The sequence below is a fragment of the Semicossyphus pulcher genome, unplaced genomic scaffold, assembly GCF_022749685.1.
Source record: "Semicossyphus pulcher isolate SPU_LCO1_2020_fin unplaced genomic scaffold, fSemPul1.0.p SCAF_13, whole genome shotgun sequence".
Classification (NCBI taxonomy): domain Eukaryota; kingdom Metazoa; phylum Chordata; class Actinopteri; order Labriformes; family Labridae; genus Semicossyphus; species Semicossyphus pulcher.
This window is the reverse complement of record NW_027211637.1, coordinates 11,439,337-11,456,290: the sequence shown is the minus strand read 5'-3', so window position 1 is coordinate 11,456,290 and position 16,954 is coordinate 11,439,337. Positions and strand designations below refer to the sequence as shown.

Here is a 16,954-nt window from a genome sequence, read left to right as displayed (position 1 = left end):
AGTTGCCAGGGGAACTGCCAGTACTACCATGACCTGCCACAAACTGCCAGAGCAGTAGTGACAGTTCTGGTGGCTGCCGGGACCTGCCAGAGGAACTGTCGGTAGCTAGTGCGACCTGCCACTACCTGCCAGAGCTGTAGTGGCAGTTCTGGTGAATGCCAGGACCTGCCAGGGGACCCGGCAGTAGCTACCGCTAGCTGCCACTACCTGCCAGAGCTGTTGTGGCACTTCTGGTGAATGCCAGGACCTGCCAGGGGACCCGCTAGTAGCTACCTCCAGCTGCCACAACCTGCCAGAGCTGTAGTGGCAGTTTTGGTGGCTACCAGGACCTGCCAGGGGAACTGCCAGTAGCTACCGCGACCTGCCACTACTTGCTGTGGCATTTATGGTGGCTACCGGGACCTGCCAGGGGAACTGCCGGTGTCTACTGTGACCTGTCTGGACCTGCCAGAGCTGCCACACGGTTATGGTGGCTAACGGACTATTATTAGTTCTATTAAATCCAAAATTTCCCTCGGGATCAATAAAGTATCCTTACATTATATCTCTCCCACTCTCTATTTCTCTATCTCTCTACCTATCTATCCACCTACCTATACATCTATCTATCTATCTATCTATCTATCTATCTATCTATCTATCTATCTAGCTATCTATCTCTCTGTCAGCACCATTTATCTGTAATAAGTTGGTTTATATTATTTAAATAATTTAATTTGTGCAAGTAGAGTGAGGTATATTGTATTCATTCATTTCTGTATCAACTAATGATAGTTGGTTATATTATAAGAAATAATTATATTATTAGCTGTGTGCAGCTTTGTTTGGGGAAGTATAATAACTATACGTATAATAACAATATACTTGCATCTTAAGTCTGGTGTTGCTGAGAAAGTTTGTTGAGGCTTGCATGATAACCTCTATGCTTTGCCATGGTGATGTTCTTGTTTGTGGTATACATTTTCAAGGTAATGATGATGCGATGTTTGCAGCAGCATTGACTTGTGAATGGTTTGGTGCTGATCAGCTAGTTTTTACTCAGATTAACCTTAGGCTTTTGGTTTTAAGTCGGCAGCCATTCATGTTGTCAAGGTGATTGTGGAGCCAGGGGTAAGAAGAAGTTCATTCTTGTAGTAATTACAGTCCCTTTCCTATCTGTGATTATCCAAAAGTCAAACCATCAAAATGTTTTTGTTTTCATTATGTTGTTTGCTTACTGTACTTGTAAAAACATAGTCATTTTTCTGGTTTACTTATTTGATATTGTGAAGGTTTGTGGTTGAAGTCACACTGTCTGCTAAAGTCTTGCTTTGAATCCACCTGGTATATTGGCTGTTTTTTGGCTCTGGTTCTTAGTTTATTTGATTGTGTTTGTTGATACCTTGTCCTGTCTGGGTGCATGGCATGAAACAGGGGAAAAAGTAACGCTGTATGGTCTTTTTTCTCATTTTTTTAATTTCAACTTAGCTTGCGAAAGTGTTTGAAGTCAGTGCATTGTTGAGTGTACATTTCTTGTCAAAGGTCTTGCGTGATTGTACTGTAAAAAGACATTTAAAAATCCATCTCGATGTTCATGTAAATTCTAAAACTTCAATTACAATTTGGCTTTTGGTTTCTTTGCCCGTTGACTGCAGATTCTGATGTCTGTTCATACATGTCTACTTGAGAGATGGTTACTCAGCATGCATATTGATTGTTGTACAAAGATGCAGAAAAATCACAAATGGGAAGATTTCTCATAACAGCTATCATCAACTTTTACCTTGCTGATTAAATAACTTGACAATAAATGGTGTTTGAAATAATGCATGAATGAAAAAAGTGGTACAGAGCTTTATCAGTTAGTTTTAAATGTTACAACTTTTTTTTTTATCTCCAAATCACTCCCCACATCCTCCACTTTAGAACACAGAAGATAGTGCTCGCATCTCAATCACCTTCTTCCGCCTGTTCAGAGTTATGCGTTTGGTAAAACTGCTAAGCAGGGGGGAAGGCATCAGGACTCTGTTGTGGACCTTCATCAAGTCCTTTCAGGTGAGAGTGGAAACCTAAGCAACCAAAAAACACCTTCTATGAATGTATAAACTAGTGAGATAAGAGATTACACTTGGCATGGTTGAATGTGCCAAGACAGACCTAAAATGGGTTGCTGGGTATTCAGCCCATAACCAAGCAAGCCTAATTACTGTTAATTTGTAGCATTTTGTAATTTTTTTCATTAAATTACAAACACATTTCATTTTGAAAACATACATCAATGAGTCAAAATGCACAGCGAGAATCATACATGTTGGTTCTAGGAATGTGCATGTATTTGATCAGCAGACAATGCGGTTTTGGGTTTCATTTTGAGGGCAGGTCAATGTCTTATGCAAAGGCAATCTGTGTTGGCTTTTCAGCTGTGCCAGTTCTTTACTGTTTTGGGAAAGTTGGTGTAATTGTTATTTGACTAACAGCAGTGTGTTCCTGTGTTAAGCTTAAGACAATAAACCTCTAACTCTTTTTTTGCACCCAGGCTCTTCCCTATGTTGCACTTCTAATTGCAATGCTGTTTTTCATCTATGCTGTAATTGGAATGCAGGTAATGTGGTGTATACTGTATTCTTAAAAAATCAAACCCAGAAATGACAAAAACTTGCTAAGACACCCTGCTATTTTATGATTTCATTGTGTAACATTCAATTTTGTATCACTTTGCTGATTTTGTAATTGTATTTTATTTTTCTTCTTATAGGTGTTTGGGAAAATAGCCATGGTGGATGGAACACAAATCAATCGCAACAACAACTTTCAAACCTTTCCTCAAGCTGTCCTTATGCTCTTCAGGTGTTTGCATTGTTGGTTACAAAACAATACAAGTCATCATACATGCATGAATATGAATTTAAAAAAATCATTGTTCTGTTTCTGTGTTAATTTTATTTCTTGTTCTATGTTAGGTGTGCCACAGGTGAGGCCTGGCAGGAGATCATGCTGGCCTGTTTGCCAGGGAAGCTGTGTGATTCAGAGTCGGACTACAACCCTGGAGAGGAGAGAACCTGTGGCAGCGGCTTTGCCATTATCTACTTTATCAGCTTCTACATGCTCTGTGCTTTTCTGGTAATCCTCTGACATTTCACTGTGTTCAGTGCCAGTAATGTTTGAGTGCTCACTTTAACATGCATATTCCTGTGTCAGTGGAAGAGCCAAAAATGTTGCATGTCCTGGTTTCAGATCATCAACCTATTTGTAGCTGTCATCATGGACAACTTTGACTATCTGACCCGTGATTGGTCCATTCTTGGACCGCATCACCTGGATGAGTTCAAACGGATTTGGTCCGAATATGACCCAGAAGCCAAGTGAGTACTCATGACCCATTTGGGATGGAACTATAAACTAAAGGCTCTTATTTCTGTTATGCGCTTTATACAACTGCAAAGAAACATTTGTGTCAATATGTTTGTTGATTGTTTTGTAACGACCATTATAGAGCTAGAAAGCAATTAAGTCCAGTCCACAACGGGAGGGAAGTCATGGTTCCTCATTAAGTCTTTATTACTTATCTGCCAGTGCACAATACAAAAATGCCCCAAATCTGTTGGGTAGTGTGATATACAATTAACAGGCTAAAGAACTATTCTTTAAGCATCAGATCAAAAAAACTAAACAAAAACAAAAAAACTGGAGGATTTGAGAGAACAAAAGTTGGTACCCTTAATGTAATAAAGTATCGACAGAATGGAAAACTCACACTTAGTTATTTGTCCATACAAAATTTAGAGGTTTAAGCTAAGCTCTGCAAGCCCTGGTTTTAGCCTTTGTTTTGATAATGGTTGATCTTAACTGGTAATTCATAAAAATAAAAAAAAAGTAAATATCAATGTATTTATTTATTAGTTATTTAAAGTTATCATTTATCCAAATAGAAAGAAGGAAATTAGAAGGGACCAAGGATGTAGAATTGGGTAGGGATGTGTCCCTACCAATATACACAAATTACTGAATTGTCGGTCCAGGTAGGTCCGGGTACCATCGGATAATCCGTTCTGTGATCAGATAACCCAAAACGAATGCTGAAAACGGCTCGTTTTATCGTATTCTCGTTTTAGACCAAAAAAGAGAAAATGGAAGTACGGAGCCGTTTTCTCGTTTTGTCACTCAGAATCCAAAATTACAAAACCAATTCAAAGGAAACGGTCCAATTTGGTTTTTTGTACATTTATTATTTTGATTTTTATCACAATGAATAAAGGAATACATTTGGGCTGTCACGTGACACGGTGGTAATAGTTAAAATGTCAGAATAAAAGCCCCTAAACAGTGCCTGCTGGCTGGCTGGCTGGCAGGCAGATAGACAGATAGACAGACAGATAGACAGACAGACAGACAGACAGATTTGAGATTATTTTGAGAGGCATTTGTTTATATTGTGCATATTTCATATTGCATATTCCCTTGACAAACATTGATCACTGCCTCAACTACTACTACTACACCAATATTAATTCTAGTAGACGATTACAAATACTGATAATAATAATAATAATAATAATAATAATAATAATAGTTTTGTAATTACAATTTAACTTAAATCTACATTCTTATATGATAACAAAATAAACAAATGTGGGCCAAATTTTAAATCTCTACATCACATATTTTGGTTTACTTATTTCCTGTTTATAGATTTTCACAATTGAAATTTTTTGTGATTTTTTTAGTTGTGTTTAGTTAACATAGTCCAGCCAAATAGAGCATCTTCAAAGTCACCAGCTGAGGTCCCCATCCTCCACCCTGAAGGTTATAAACAGCAACATGGCTTAAGATAATCATGACAACAGCTAATAATGATAACAATTATACAACATATTACAATTGAACTTATAATTATATTGCTCTATCATTTCATTTGGTCTGAGTGACTCATTTTACACCCAGGTATATATTCCAAATGTGTATAAACATAGGCAACAAACAGTAACATGTAATTTTCAGCTGCCAAAGAATGATTGTGGTTTGTCTATGCCCAACAATAACTACATCTAAATGTATAGACATGATAATTTCCAGCAATCAAATATACTTTGTTAACACACAACCATATAGAAATGAGAAAATAACACTTAAGGTGTCATCTTCCTTGTTTCAGTGGACAAATGCACATTATAAATCTACAGGAACATATTTATCTTTACAATTTAGCAGAGGATCTAAATTTGCAGTGGGGTGTGAGAGATGTCACTGGCATGCTTTGCAAATATGGTTTTCCTTTCTGCGTGTTGGAGGACTCTTGGGGCAGCTCTTGTGCCACAGTGGGCAAAGGCAATACTGGGTCTTACAGGGTAAAGGCTCAACCTTTTGTAATCTCCTATCATTGCACCTGCGTTTCTCATCTGCACATGCAAGACCTGGTTTTAGTCTGACCACTGCATTCTGCACCTGCAATGATGGGAACAACTGTATAATTTCTACAGGTACTCTCACTTTTATCTTTTAAGTGTCCCACCGTAACCAAAGATGCCAGGGCTTGATGGAGAGAGAGAAATAGAAAGGCTTGTATCAGACTTCAAGTTCAATTGTAATATGTTGTATAATTGTTATCATTATTTGCTGTTGTCATGTTTATCTTAAGCCATATCCGGACCCAACTGCCAGATCCGGATCCAACCGCCGTTGTCTCCAAACCCGGAACCGGACATATTTTCAGTTTTGACAAGCACATCTATTTTAACCTGCGCAGCTTTTTTGTCTTTGCGGTAGTGATTTGGGGGTCAAAGAAACTCGCAGACCAATTCATTCGTTGTAAATCATCACACGTGACGCCACTCAGCCCACCAAATCTGTCACTCAGATTAATATCGCGACTGACCCAGTGGATGTGTGAGAATACAGATACAGACTGAAGAGCCAGCTGACAAGCGACACAGTGGGTGAAAATAAGTGAGTTAGGGAAAAGTAGACATGGCGCAGAGAGCAGTAGAGAAAACCGAGCTTTTAAGACTGGACATACTCGTATATGTTCCGTGACCGTGGCCATTATTAAACGCGGACATTGTCTGACACTGTCCCACGTTTGTGTCTGTTAACAGAGACTCCAGGCTGCAGTTTAGTTCAATCACTCAATTGATAAACCTGAGAGTTACACAGAGCTACATCAGGCTTCATCACCATGACTAGTTTTTCTCTTATTTCCGCAGTTCTGTCCTCATATGTACCGATATGTGCCCTCTCTCTCTCCCCCTCGCTCTCTCCAGCAGTCCGTCAGTGTACAGTGCGATTAAATATTATTTATTTCATAGTCATTGCCTGTTTTAAAACTCACCATGAGAAAAAGTCAAATGCAACTGCATTTCGGCAAAACATAAAATAAAATTTGGCAAACGTAAAATAAGTGAATCCCTCTATTATGGTCAAATCTTGAAAATTCTGTCAGGAGGCAGAGGGATAGCAGCTTAAGTGAAGAGGTAAAGCTGTCTCTCTCTTCCATTTGATTTCTGCATGGACATCATTATACTACCAGTAGTACCAGACATTATATTATTTGTTTTCATTTACAAATAAAGACACTTCCATCACAAACTGGGGCATAGAATAAACCAAAAATACAGGAAATAAAGGTTTTGACACTCAAAATTTCTAATTTCTCTCTAACTTCTAAGTTTAATTGAGTACCCCTGTCTTAAGCCATGTTGCTGTTTATAACCTTCAGGGTGGAGGATGGGGACCTCTGCTGGTGACTTTGAAGATGCTCTATTTGGCTGGACTATGTTAACTAAACAAACTTCATATTATATCACTTAATGAAAAAAAACACGAAATATCTTCAATTGTGAAAAGAAAATCTATAAACAGGAAATAAGTAATCCAAAATCTGTGATGTAGAGATTTGAAATTTAGCCCAAATTTGTCTGAAAGGAATTAAATGTTCTTTTTTAACTACCTAATCCTCCTTTAAAGGTTGATTTGGAGTAGTCTAATAGTCTACTAGAATTAATATTGGTGTAGTAGTAGTAGTAGTAGTTAAGGGAATATGTAATATGAAATATGCACAATATAAACAAATGCCTCTAAAAACCATCTCAAATCTGTCTGTCTGTCTGTCTGTCTATCTGCCTGCCAGCCAGCCAGCTAGTGCTGGTTAGGGGCTTTTATTTTGACATTTTAACTATGACTTCCGTATCACGTGACAGCCCAAATGTATTCCTTTATTCATTGCGATAAAAATCAAAATAATAAATGTACAAATAACCAAATTGGACCGTTTCCTTTGAATTGGTTTTGTCGTTTTTTCAATTTTGCATTCTGAGTGACAAAACGAGAAAACGGCTGCGTACTTCCGTTTTCTCGTTTTTGGTCTAAAACATAGGCTGCTTCCCAAGTCTCTTAAATTGCATCCATGTTTCCTTCACTTGCGTCGTTCACTTGCGTCTCAGTCCCTCCCACTAGAGATGCATGGAGAGACGCGAGGAAACCAAGAGAGGACAGAGGGAACGTGGGAATGTTTTTTAAGAGACATGAGACGTCCTTTCTGATGAAGCGTCACGTGCTGCGACGTCCGTTTGTGATGATCGCGTCAGCTGATCACAGCTGGATCAGCTGTCAGTCTGCTTTAACAGCTGTTTGTGTCTGTACACATGTGCACTGTATTAATTCTAATAAAACACACAGTAACAGTGTTTCCTCTCTGTATCCTGTTACCCGTGTAACAAACACCTGCACATGAAGAACAGGCTGCAGTCTGTGTTCCTGCTGCAGAGCCATACGGACATTTCCTACAGTGTCTTTATATTATTTGTTCATTATTTACATTTTTGATCACTGATCATCTGATCTGAATTAATTATTTAATAAGCCCAAATACTGTCTGTTCATGAACTATGAACATTATTGATTAGGCTAAAAGTTTCAGGATAAATAGAAATCAATTCACGCTGATCAAACCCGACCTCACTGATGATCACTCTCACACGTAAAAAGTGTTACCTGCTGACAGAGAGACTCTCCTGCTCCCTCTGAATTCATTCATTCATCTGTAATAAAAGTTAGCAGGGAAATAACTGATCATGACGAGAGGTATTTCTTTAGATTAAATTTAATAGAAATTAATCTGTTTTTGCCACTTTTGATTTTTAGACAACTCATTTTTACTCAGATGTTGACCCAGCAAACAAATCAAATCTTCAGTTATTCACTGCATTTTATATATTTTACGACAAGTTATGATCAATATTTCGTTCTAAACGATCTCAGCTTGTCAGATACCAACTCATTGTACCGACGTTGTTTATAGTCGGTTTCAAGGCGCCCTGTAAAGTCTGTTTTAAGGTCCGCTTCTTCCTCTCTGCGATATGAAACTCCGGTCTGTGATCCGGTCTGATCTGTAATATGGGGGCGTGTCGGCCAGTAAAAGACTTCCGTGGAGGCTGCTCTCGTGTATCCTCGCTTATCGCTCCTCGGAACTCCCTCCTCGCTCCTCGCTCCTCCGAGCAGCGATAAGAGCTTTGAGACGATCCTCAATATGGCGGCTCCGGAACTACTTCCGGTTCGAGCGAGGAGCTATCAAATAAGAGATTTGGGAAGCAGCTGTATAAAAAGATGGACGACATGACAGCTCCCTAAAAGTGAAGCCAAAACATTTCGGGCGCCCCCTGCTGACTGGCTGCAGTATAGGTCATAAAGCCCGCCTCCTCCATGTTAACAGGTGGGAAATGGGTCAAACTATAAAATCAAAATACACGCCCGATAAATTTGTCATTGTCATTATAGCTAGTTATTATCATGCTGACTTACGTCCAAGTGTTCATTTGTCTGACAAGTTTATTTTTGATTAGTTATTTGCTGCCGTAAAAATTATGATTGACAGCTCTGTTGACAAATTAGGCTCCTGCAGCCAATCAGTTCTGGGTGAGCAGAGCGGAGGACGATCCGCGAGTAGAAATGTAACTAAAACAATCACTACAGTCATTGAAGTTTCCATACCTGTGAACGTTAACCTCAGACCAACACAGAGAAGCTATTCTGCTGTTAAACCTGCCGGTGTGCGGGATCCTTGCTGTTTTTTCGGTAAGTTAAGTGTGTGTTTGGGTTAGCAGAATCACTCACCGATCTCTACTGCGCAGACTCTGGCTCTATATGACGTCACCATCGCAAGATAGCAGCACCTATCGCAGGGGCTATTTTGGCACCAATTACGTACAATGGGAGCAGATGGAGACGCGTTGTCCATCTATATATACAGTCATTGGTCTAAAATGATAAAACGAAACGAGCCATTTTCAGTAGTTTCGTTTTGGGTTATCAATATCAACAATTTTGAAGTTTGTTTGTTTTTTTCAATGGTAGACATAGGGAGCTAAAATAATTATTTGATATGCTGAAATCATGAGTTTTAGATAGTTACAAGTATGTTTTGTTGTCAGGGGAAGGATAAAGCACCTTGATGTGGTTACTCTGCTGAGGAGGATCCAGCCTCCGCTGGGCTTTGGCAAGCTCTGCCCTCACAGGGTGGCTTGTAAGGTGGGTTTCCACAACTTAAAGACACACAAAAATGTGTATGACTGTTTTGTAAAATGTTGTCCTTGTTAATAATAATGTATGTATGTAATAATTAATGTACTTGAATTCTGTTGCAGCGTCTGGTAGCGATGAACATGCCCTTGAACAGTGATGGAACAGTTATGTTTAATGCCACCTTGTTTGCTCTGGTCCGAACTGCTCTAAAGATTAAAACTGAGGGTGAGTGTACTCTCATCAGTCAACCCATTATATATATATATATATATATATATATATATATATATCTTTCTTCATATAGATTGTTGCTATTTGGTCGTCAATTTTGGAGGTGCACATTATAGGGAAAAGGAAGGACTTTCACTATGAAATAGGTTTCAGCAGAACATTATGAATACAGCTATGAGACTGCTCAATGACATCCATCCATCCAGCCATCCATTATTTATACCGCTTATGCTGTTCAGGGTCGCAGGGGGGCTGGAGCCTATTCCAGCTGTCATCTATTCTATGTATTCTGTAAAGCACTTTGTAACCTTGTTTAGATTAGTGCTATATAAATAAAGTTATTATTATTATTATTATTATTATTATTATTATTATTATTATTGGGCGGGAGGTGGGGTTGCTAAATTACAAGTTAGTTCAAATACCAGAATATTTATGAGACAGGGAGAGGCACATGAGATGGAGGAAATAATGCAGCTGAAAGGATCTCTTTTTACCGACACTGTAAGCTATGAAAGTAAAAAACATTTAATTTTATGGTAAGTTTCCTGTAAAAAAAAAAAAAAAAAGGCTCACAAAGACTCATATATCTTAATGAATTATGTGTATGTGTACAAAATGACCATAAATGTCAAGATTTATATTGTGAGTGTGTTTGTCAGAATATGTAACAGAGATTTCATACTTTCAGTTCCTGCATGCATCTAACCAAAGAAACCTTTTGTGCTATTCCAAGGTAACCTGGAGCAAGCCAATGAGGAGCTTAGAGCAGTGATAAAGAAGATCTGGAAGAGGACCAGCATGAAGCTGCTTGACCAAGTAGTGCCCCCTGCAGGCGGTCAGTGGTTCTTACACACAAAAGGCCCCAAGGGGAAACACTGCATAAATGCTAATTTCCCTTACAATAGCAAAGGTTTTTATTAAATATTGGTGAAAACTCTCTCTTCTCAAGTAATTTGAACACCTTATTTCCTGCATTCTGGTGTTCTTTTACTGAACCAATTTGTTGTTGAAATGCCTTCATGTACGTAAGGATAACACAAAATGTATTCATTAATTCATGAACAAAAATGACTTCAACATAGTATATATTATTATATCTAAAAGTAGTTTAATGTAACCCGTGTTCAAATCAAAAGAGTTATGCACTCTCTATGCCTCAATACGGAAGTATGAAATTACTCAATAAAAAACTTCAATAAGGTGAATATTATTTTATCACTGCTGTTGGTAAAATTGAATAGGTTAAAAAGATTAATTAGTTGTAAACCAAATCCAAAAATATTGTATTTATATCTAAAAATGTTTACCAGTATGAGATTTCACCAAAATAGGGAGAGTTATTTCATGTTTATATGTTGGCCAAGAAACAGTTGCAAAGGGAAATGGTAAATGGACTGTACTTAAATTGCGCTTTTTTTGTCTTATGACCACTCAAAGCACTTTCACACAACATGTTCAGGTTCAGTCAAAATTCAATCAACTTTTATTTGTATTTTGTATTTATTCGTGCCAAATCATAACCAAAGTTATCTCAAGACACTTTACAAAAAGAGCAGGTCTAGACCGTACTCTTTGTGTTCAGTGCCTTGCCTACTTCGACATGTAACTGTAGCAGTCAGGGATCGAACCTCTGATAACAGAGACTGACATAATGATGACCTCCATTGCAGGTTCAAAGTGCATAGGTTGCTGCCTTTGTAATGTTTAATTTTTTGTAACTAGGGACATTTCAGTAGTAGCTGTACTATATTGGTAAGGAAAATGTGACCTCTCTGTGTCCCTCTCTTTACAGTTTATAAACTCATTTGGTTTGAAAACAAGCTGCTCTTTGCAGTCTCATTCGAGGACTGCAGTTGCCACCAGACTCAAAAAAGTCTTATTTGATTTTTTATTTTTTTTATTTTTATGTGTTACTGCAAATGTGCATTGACAGAGGTCAAACTAAAAACAATCCTACATCCGTGTTTAACAGAAGGAATTATGACAAACAAAGGACAGGCATTTCAATGCAAATACTATCACTGACATATACACACATTTGAAATACACTCTCATGTGAATAATACTGTTTTCAGAGAGGGAAAATTGTACCAAAAATGTTTTTTAAGTGTCCTAGTGAATTATAACAGTGTGACAGCATGCACCATATCAACACCATGAAAGTGAAGCACTTTATATAATTTAGCCATCATTCATTGTATTTTTTAAACCTATTTTCCAACTGTGCCTGCTGTTGCCCACTGCAACGATAACAAACTTTTTAAAGCAAAGTCTACATAGTGGTTATGTAAACTAAACACCAGCCAGATTTCGGGAGGTGTATCACTTTAAGTTAGAGATATTAAGGGTTAAACCATCTAAGGGTGTCAGCATTCTGTTTATGCTTTTCTGAAGCAGCATGGCCCACTTTCTGACCACAGCCTACTAAATGAGATAGATAGGGGGACTGTAACCATGTAGAGCACTTCCTCAACATTTCTCAAAAACTCTTATCATATCAGCAAGTCACAATTGAACTATTCTCTCATAAACCCTTATTTCCCTATCATAAATCTTGCTGCACCTCATACTGCATATCCCCTAGCACTTCCTCTCTGTCATGTTGAGTTTTATGTCACGTTAGAACCCTCAAAAAAGCTTTTAAAATTTTAAAAGGTGATGTTTTATATGTTGTATACTTGTTTTCTAATGCTGCTGGTACAGGTTAAACCTCAGCACACCTGGGGGGTTTTCTGTTTGTCCTGAGGATCCTTTTTTTTTTTCAATCATCCTTAACAACATTTTCAACAGAAGCCCAGTTTTTGATAGCTGTGAGCACTTTGATGTAGAATTTTTCATTTACGTAGAAGTGGTTTATTAATATGAACTAATTCATGGCTACTCTGACATTATTGTTGACACCTTAGAACAGCTGTAAAAGAAAAATAATTTTTAGTGTCTGCAAATACTTATTTCAGTACTTTTTACAGTTTTTGAATATCAATGTTTTACCTTATTTTAAATGAAAGGGGCTACATGTAACTTTCAAAAAATCCTCATTCCTAGTGACACGGTTGGTCGTTGAGTGAACTGCAGTCAACCTTCTTGTACGCATGAACGAGCATCCGGGGTTTACCGAAGACACACGAAACTGAGCATGCTTAATCTCGGAACTCACCAGCTCTGTTTACTTTCCACTGACGAGACGTGTTTATCGTTGTCCAAAATCAACACTGTTTGTCATAATTCCTAAGTTAGTATCATGTTAGCTGGCGAAGTTATTTGTCAAGCTAGACAACTGACATACACACTCGGATAGTATATTGGTCATAACGTTAGCGAGCAAGGTAAGCTAACTAGCTCTAACATAACCAGATTTCATGGATCTGGCATTGTGCTTCATAATCAAAACGCCAAATTACTCAATTACCAGCCATATCAGCTCTGGGAGTCTGCTTAAGTTAGTACATGATATCCACTCAACAGTATTTGGCTACGTTGCCTAACTGTTTAGCTTGTCTGCAAGCAAACAAAATACAAAGTATTTTGGTAGTCAGAACGTTAGCAAGCATGCTAAGGTTAGCCACCTATTGTGCTTCGTAACCAAAGGCCAAATTACGCCGGCGAACCAGCAAATCATCACAAGAATTAGCTAACATTAGCCAGGCAGGGCAGGGCTAGAGAGAGCTGGGATGAAGCACTTTTGCTGTGAGAGAAAAAACGCTGCACACAGGTGTTGTTTCTGTGACAACAATGAGTTTTACTTACTACAGAGCTAACAACAAGCTTACAACGCGTAACAAGAAAGCCAGCTGTGGGTCTGTTTTTATTTCCAAGACTACATTCCCCTTGCCCGGAGAGAGAGTAAAAGAGAGAAAGCAGAGATAGAGCCTATGGATGGAAGTTTGGACTTGAAACAAGAACTGGTCATTTGGTCACGAAGTCTAATGTAACTCTATATTACTCTCAGGTTTATCAGTGAAGTATATGAACCACACCGAAGCCAGGAACCTCTGATAACAGTGACTGACATAATGATGGCAGAGTGACCTCCATTGCAGGTTCAAAGTGCATAGGTTGCTGCCTTTGTAATGTTTAATTTTTTGTAACTAGGGACATTTCAGTAGTAGCTGTACTATATTGGTAAGGAAAATGTGACCTCTCTGTGTCCCTCTCTTTACAGTTTATAAACTCATTTGGTTTGAAAACAAGCTGCTCTTTGCAGTCTCATACGAGGACTGCAGTTGCCACCAGACTCAAAAAAGTCTTATTTGATTTAAAAAAAAATTTTTTTAATGTGTTACTTCAAATGTGCATTGACAGAGGTCAAACTAAAAACAATCCTACATCCTTGTTTAACAGAAGGAATTATGACAAACAAAGGACAGGCATTTCAATGCAAATACTATTCCCTTAGTTTATTTAGAAAGGAAATCACTGACATATACACACATTTCAAATACATTCTCATGTGAATAATACTGTTTTCAGAGAGGGAAAATTGTACCAAAAATGTTTTTTAGTGTGACAGCATGCACCATATCAACACAATGAAAGTGAAGCACTTTGTATATTTAGCCATCATTCATTGTATTTTTTAAACCTATTTTCAAACTGTGCCTGCTGTTGCCCACTGCAACGATAACAAACATTTTAAAGCAAAGTCTACATAGTGGTTATGTAAACTAAACACCAGCCAGATTTCGGGAGGTGTATCACTTTAAGTTAGAGGTATTAAGGGTTAAACCATTTAAGGCTGTCAGCATCCTGTTTATGCTTTTCTGAAGCAGCATGGCCCACTTTCTGACCATAGCCTACTAAATGAGATAGATAGGGGGACTGTAACCATGTAGAGCACTTCCTCAACATTTCTCAGAAACTCTTATCATATCAGCAAGTCACAATTGAACTATTCTCTCATAAACCCTTATTTCCCTATCATAAATCTTGCTGCACCTCATACTGCATATCCCCTAGCACTTCCTCTCTGTCATGTTGAGTTTTATGTCACGTTAGAACCCTCAAAAAAGCTTTTAAAATTTTAAAAGGTGATGTTTTATATGTTGTATACTTGTTTTCTAATGCTGCTGGTACAGGTTAAACCTCAGCACACCTGGGGGGTTTTCCGTTTGTCCTGAGGATCCTTTTTTTTTTTTTCAATCATCTTTACCAACATTTTCAACAGAAGCCCAGTTTTGGATAGCTGTGAGCAATTTGATGTAGAATTTTTACAGTTTACGTAGAAGTGGTTTATTAATATGAACTAATTCATGGCTACTCTGACATTATTGTTGACACCTTAGAACAGCTGTAAAAGAAAAATAATTTTTAGTGTCTGCAAATACTTATTTCAGTACTTTTTACAGTTTTTGAATATCAATGTTTTACCTTATTTTAAATTAAAGGGGCTACATGTAACTATGTAAAAATCCTCATTCCTAGTGACACGGTTGGCCGTTGAGTGAACTGCAGTCAACCTTCTTGTACGCGCTCGCGCAGACACCCATACGCATGAACGAGCATCCGGGGTTTACCGAAGACACGCGAAACTGAGCATGCTTAATCTCGGAACTCACCAGCTCTGTTTACTTTCCACTGACGAGACGTGTTTATCGTTGTCCAAAATCAACGCTGTTTGTCATAATACCTAAGTTAGTATCATGTTAGCTGGCGAAGTTATTCGTCAAGCTAGACAACTGACATACACACTCGGATAGTATTTTGGTCATAACGTTAGCGAGCAAGGTAAGCTAACTAGCTCTAACATAACCACATTTCATGGATCTGGCATTGTGCTTCATAATCAAAACGCCAAATTACTCAATTACCAGCCAGATCAGCCCTGGGAGTCTGTGTGAGTTAGTAGATGTTATCCACTCAACAGTATTTGGCTACGTTGCCTAACTGTTTAGCTTGTCTGCAAGCCAACAAAATACATAGTAGTTTGGTAGTCAGAACGTTAGCAAGCATGCTAAGGTTAGCCAACTATTGTGCTTCGTAACCAAAGAACAAATTACGCCGGCGAACCAGCAAATCATCACAAGAATTAGCTAACATTAGCCAGCCAGGGCAGGGCTAGAGAGAGCTGGGATGAAGCACTTTTGCTGTGAGAGAAAAAACGCTGCACACAGGTTTTATTTCTATGACAACAATGAGTTTTACTTACTACAGAGCTAACAACAAGCTTACAACGCGTAACAAGAAAGCCAGTTGTGGGTCTGTTTTTATCTCCAAAAACAACGAAGGTCTCTCCATGATTCACATGCCCTGCTGATATTGACTCTAGTTTTCCCCTGACGTCTGTCACATTCCTGTTTGGCCAGATGGGCTTCAATAAATAATTTGTTTGTTTGTTTTTTTATTCTTGCGTGTACTTTGTGTTGGTGTTGTTGTGGGTGCCGGTCGTTTGTTGGTATTATCCTTCTCCATTTACAGTTTGCTTTGTCTCGTGTTGCACACTGTTGACTGAGCTCTAGGCAGAGGTAGGCGCGAGCATGCATATACGTCACATCCTCTCATTTTCGCGGAAAAACCGTCCTGAGTGCTTTACATAGAAATCAGCCCACAGACTGTTAGAGGCAATGGAGGAAGTTGGGGAAGGTCTCAATTTTTCAGTTCCTCTACTATCCCTTCACACATTGGCAATAAAAAATGAGATTTGATTGATGAATAAATATAAAATCTTACTTATAGCCCCTTTTAAAAATTAGAATTTGTTTCTGTGTACTGCTATGCTTCTAATGCTTCAGCGTTGCTGTGTTAAAGGACTTGCCAAACTTCATTCAAATGCATGTCTTTGAGTGTATTAGTTTGCTAACCCCTCTTCTCTATCTTTTTAAGTATTTTCTGCCAAGCCTTTCTCTTCCACAGCTTCTTCTGTTTCAGTAGCATGCTTAGTCATTACTGGCCTTCTTCCCTTCTCTGTCTGCCATCCTAAGCTCTCTGGGGCAGTACTGTTTTAGTTTGGTGGCGTGAAACTACTGTTACCTCTTTCTTTAAACTCTGCTTTGAAAGAGAACCTGCTCTCACCCATGGGCACAAAATTTACTGTACAGTGACCCGTGTCAGGTTAATGTATTATGAAGAATAATTTCTGCTTTTATGGAGGATCACTTGTTTCAAACTGAGAAATGCATTAAAAAAGAGTTATTAGGAAAATATAACTCAACTGAATTAAAGTTAAATACATAGGTACCAATAAATACTTATGTTTGTACATTTGAAATCTGGATTAGAGAATCAGAGAATT

General features: G+C 38.3%; 1 protein-coding gene across 1 annotated transcript in view; it reads left to right on the top strand.

Moving 5' to 3' along the window:
* Window positions 1-16,954, top strand: part of cacna1db (calcium channel, voltage-dependent, L type, alpha 1D subunit, b) — a 180,394-nt gene that overhangs the window by 137,853 nt on the left and 25,587 nt on the right. The window contains exons 31-38 of the mRNA XM_069659609.1: window positions 1,906-2,034; window positions 2,516-2,581; window positions 2,735-2,826; window positions 2,940-3,099; window positions 3,214-3,341; window positions 9,402-9,498; window positions 9,615-9,717; window positions 10,460-10,561. Of these exons, the coding sequence (XP_069515710.1) occupies window positions 1,906-2,034; window positions 2,516-2,581; window positions 2,735-2,826; window positions 2,940-3,099; window positions 3,214-3,341; window positions 9,402-9,498; window positions 9,615-9,717; window positions 10,460-10,561 (877 nt within the window). The remainder of the gene's footprint in view (window positions 1-1,905; window positions 2,035-2,515; window positions 2,582-2,734; window positions 2,827-2,939; window positions 3,100-3,213; window positions 3,342-9,401; window positions 9,499-9,614; window positions 9,718-10,459; window positions 10,562-16,954) is intronic.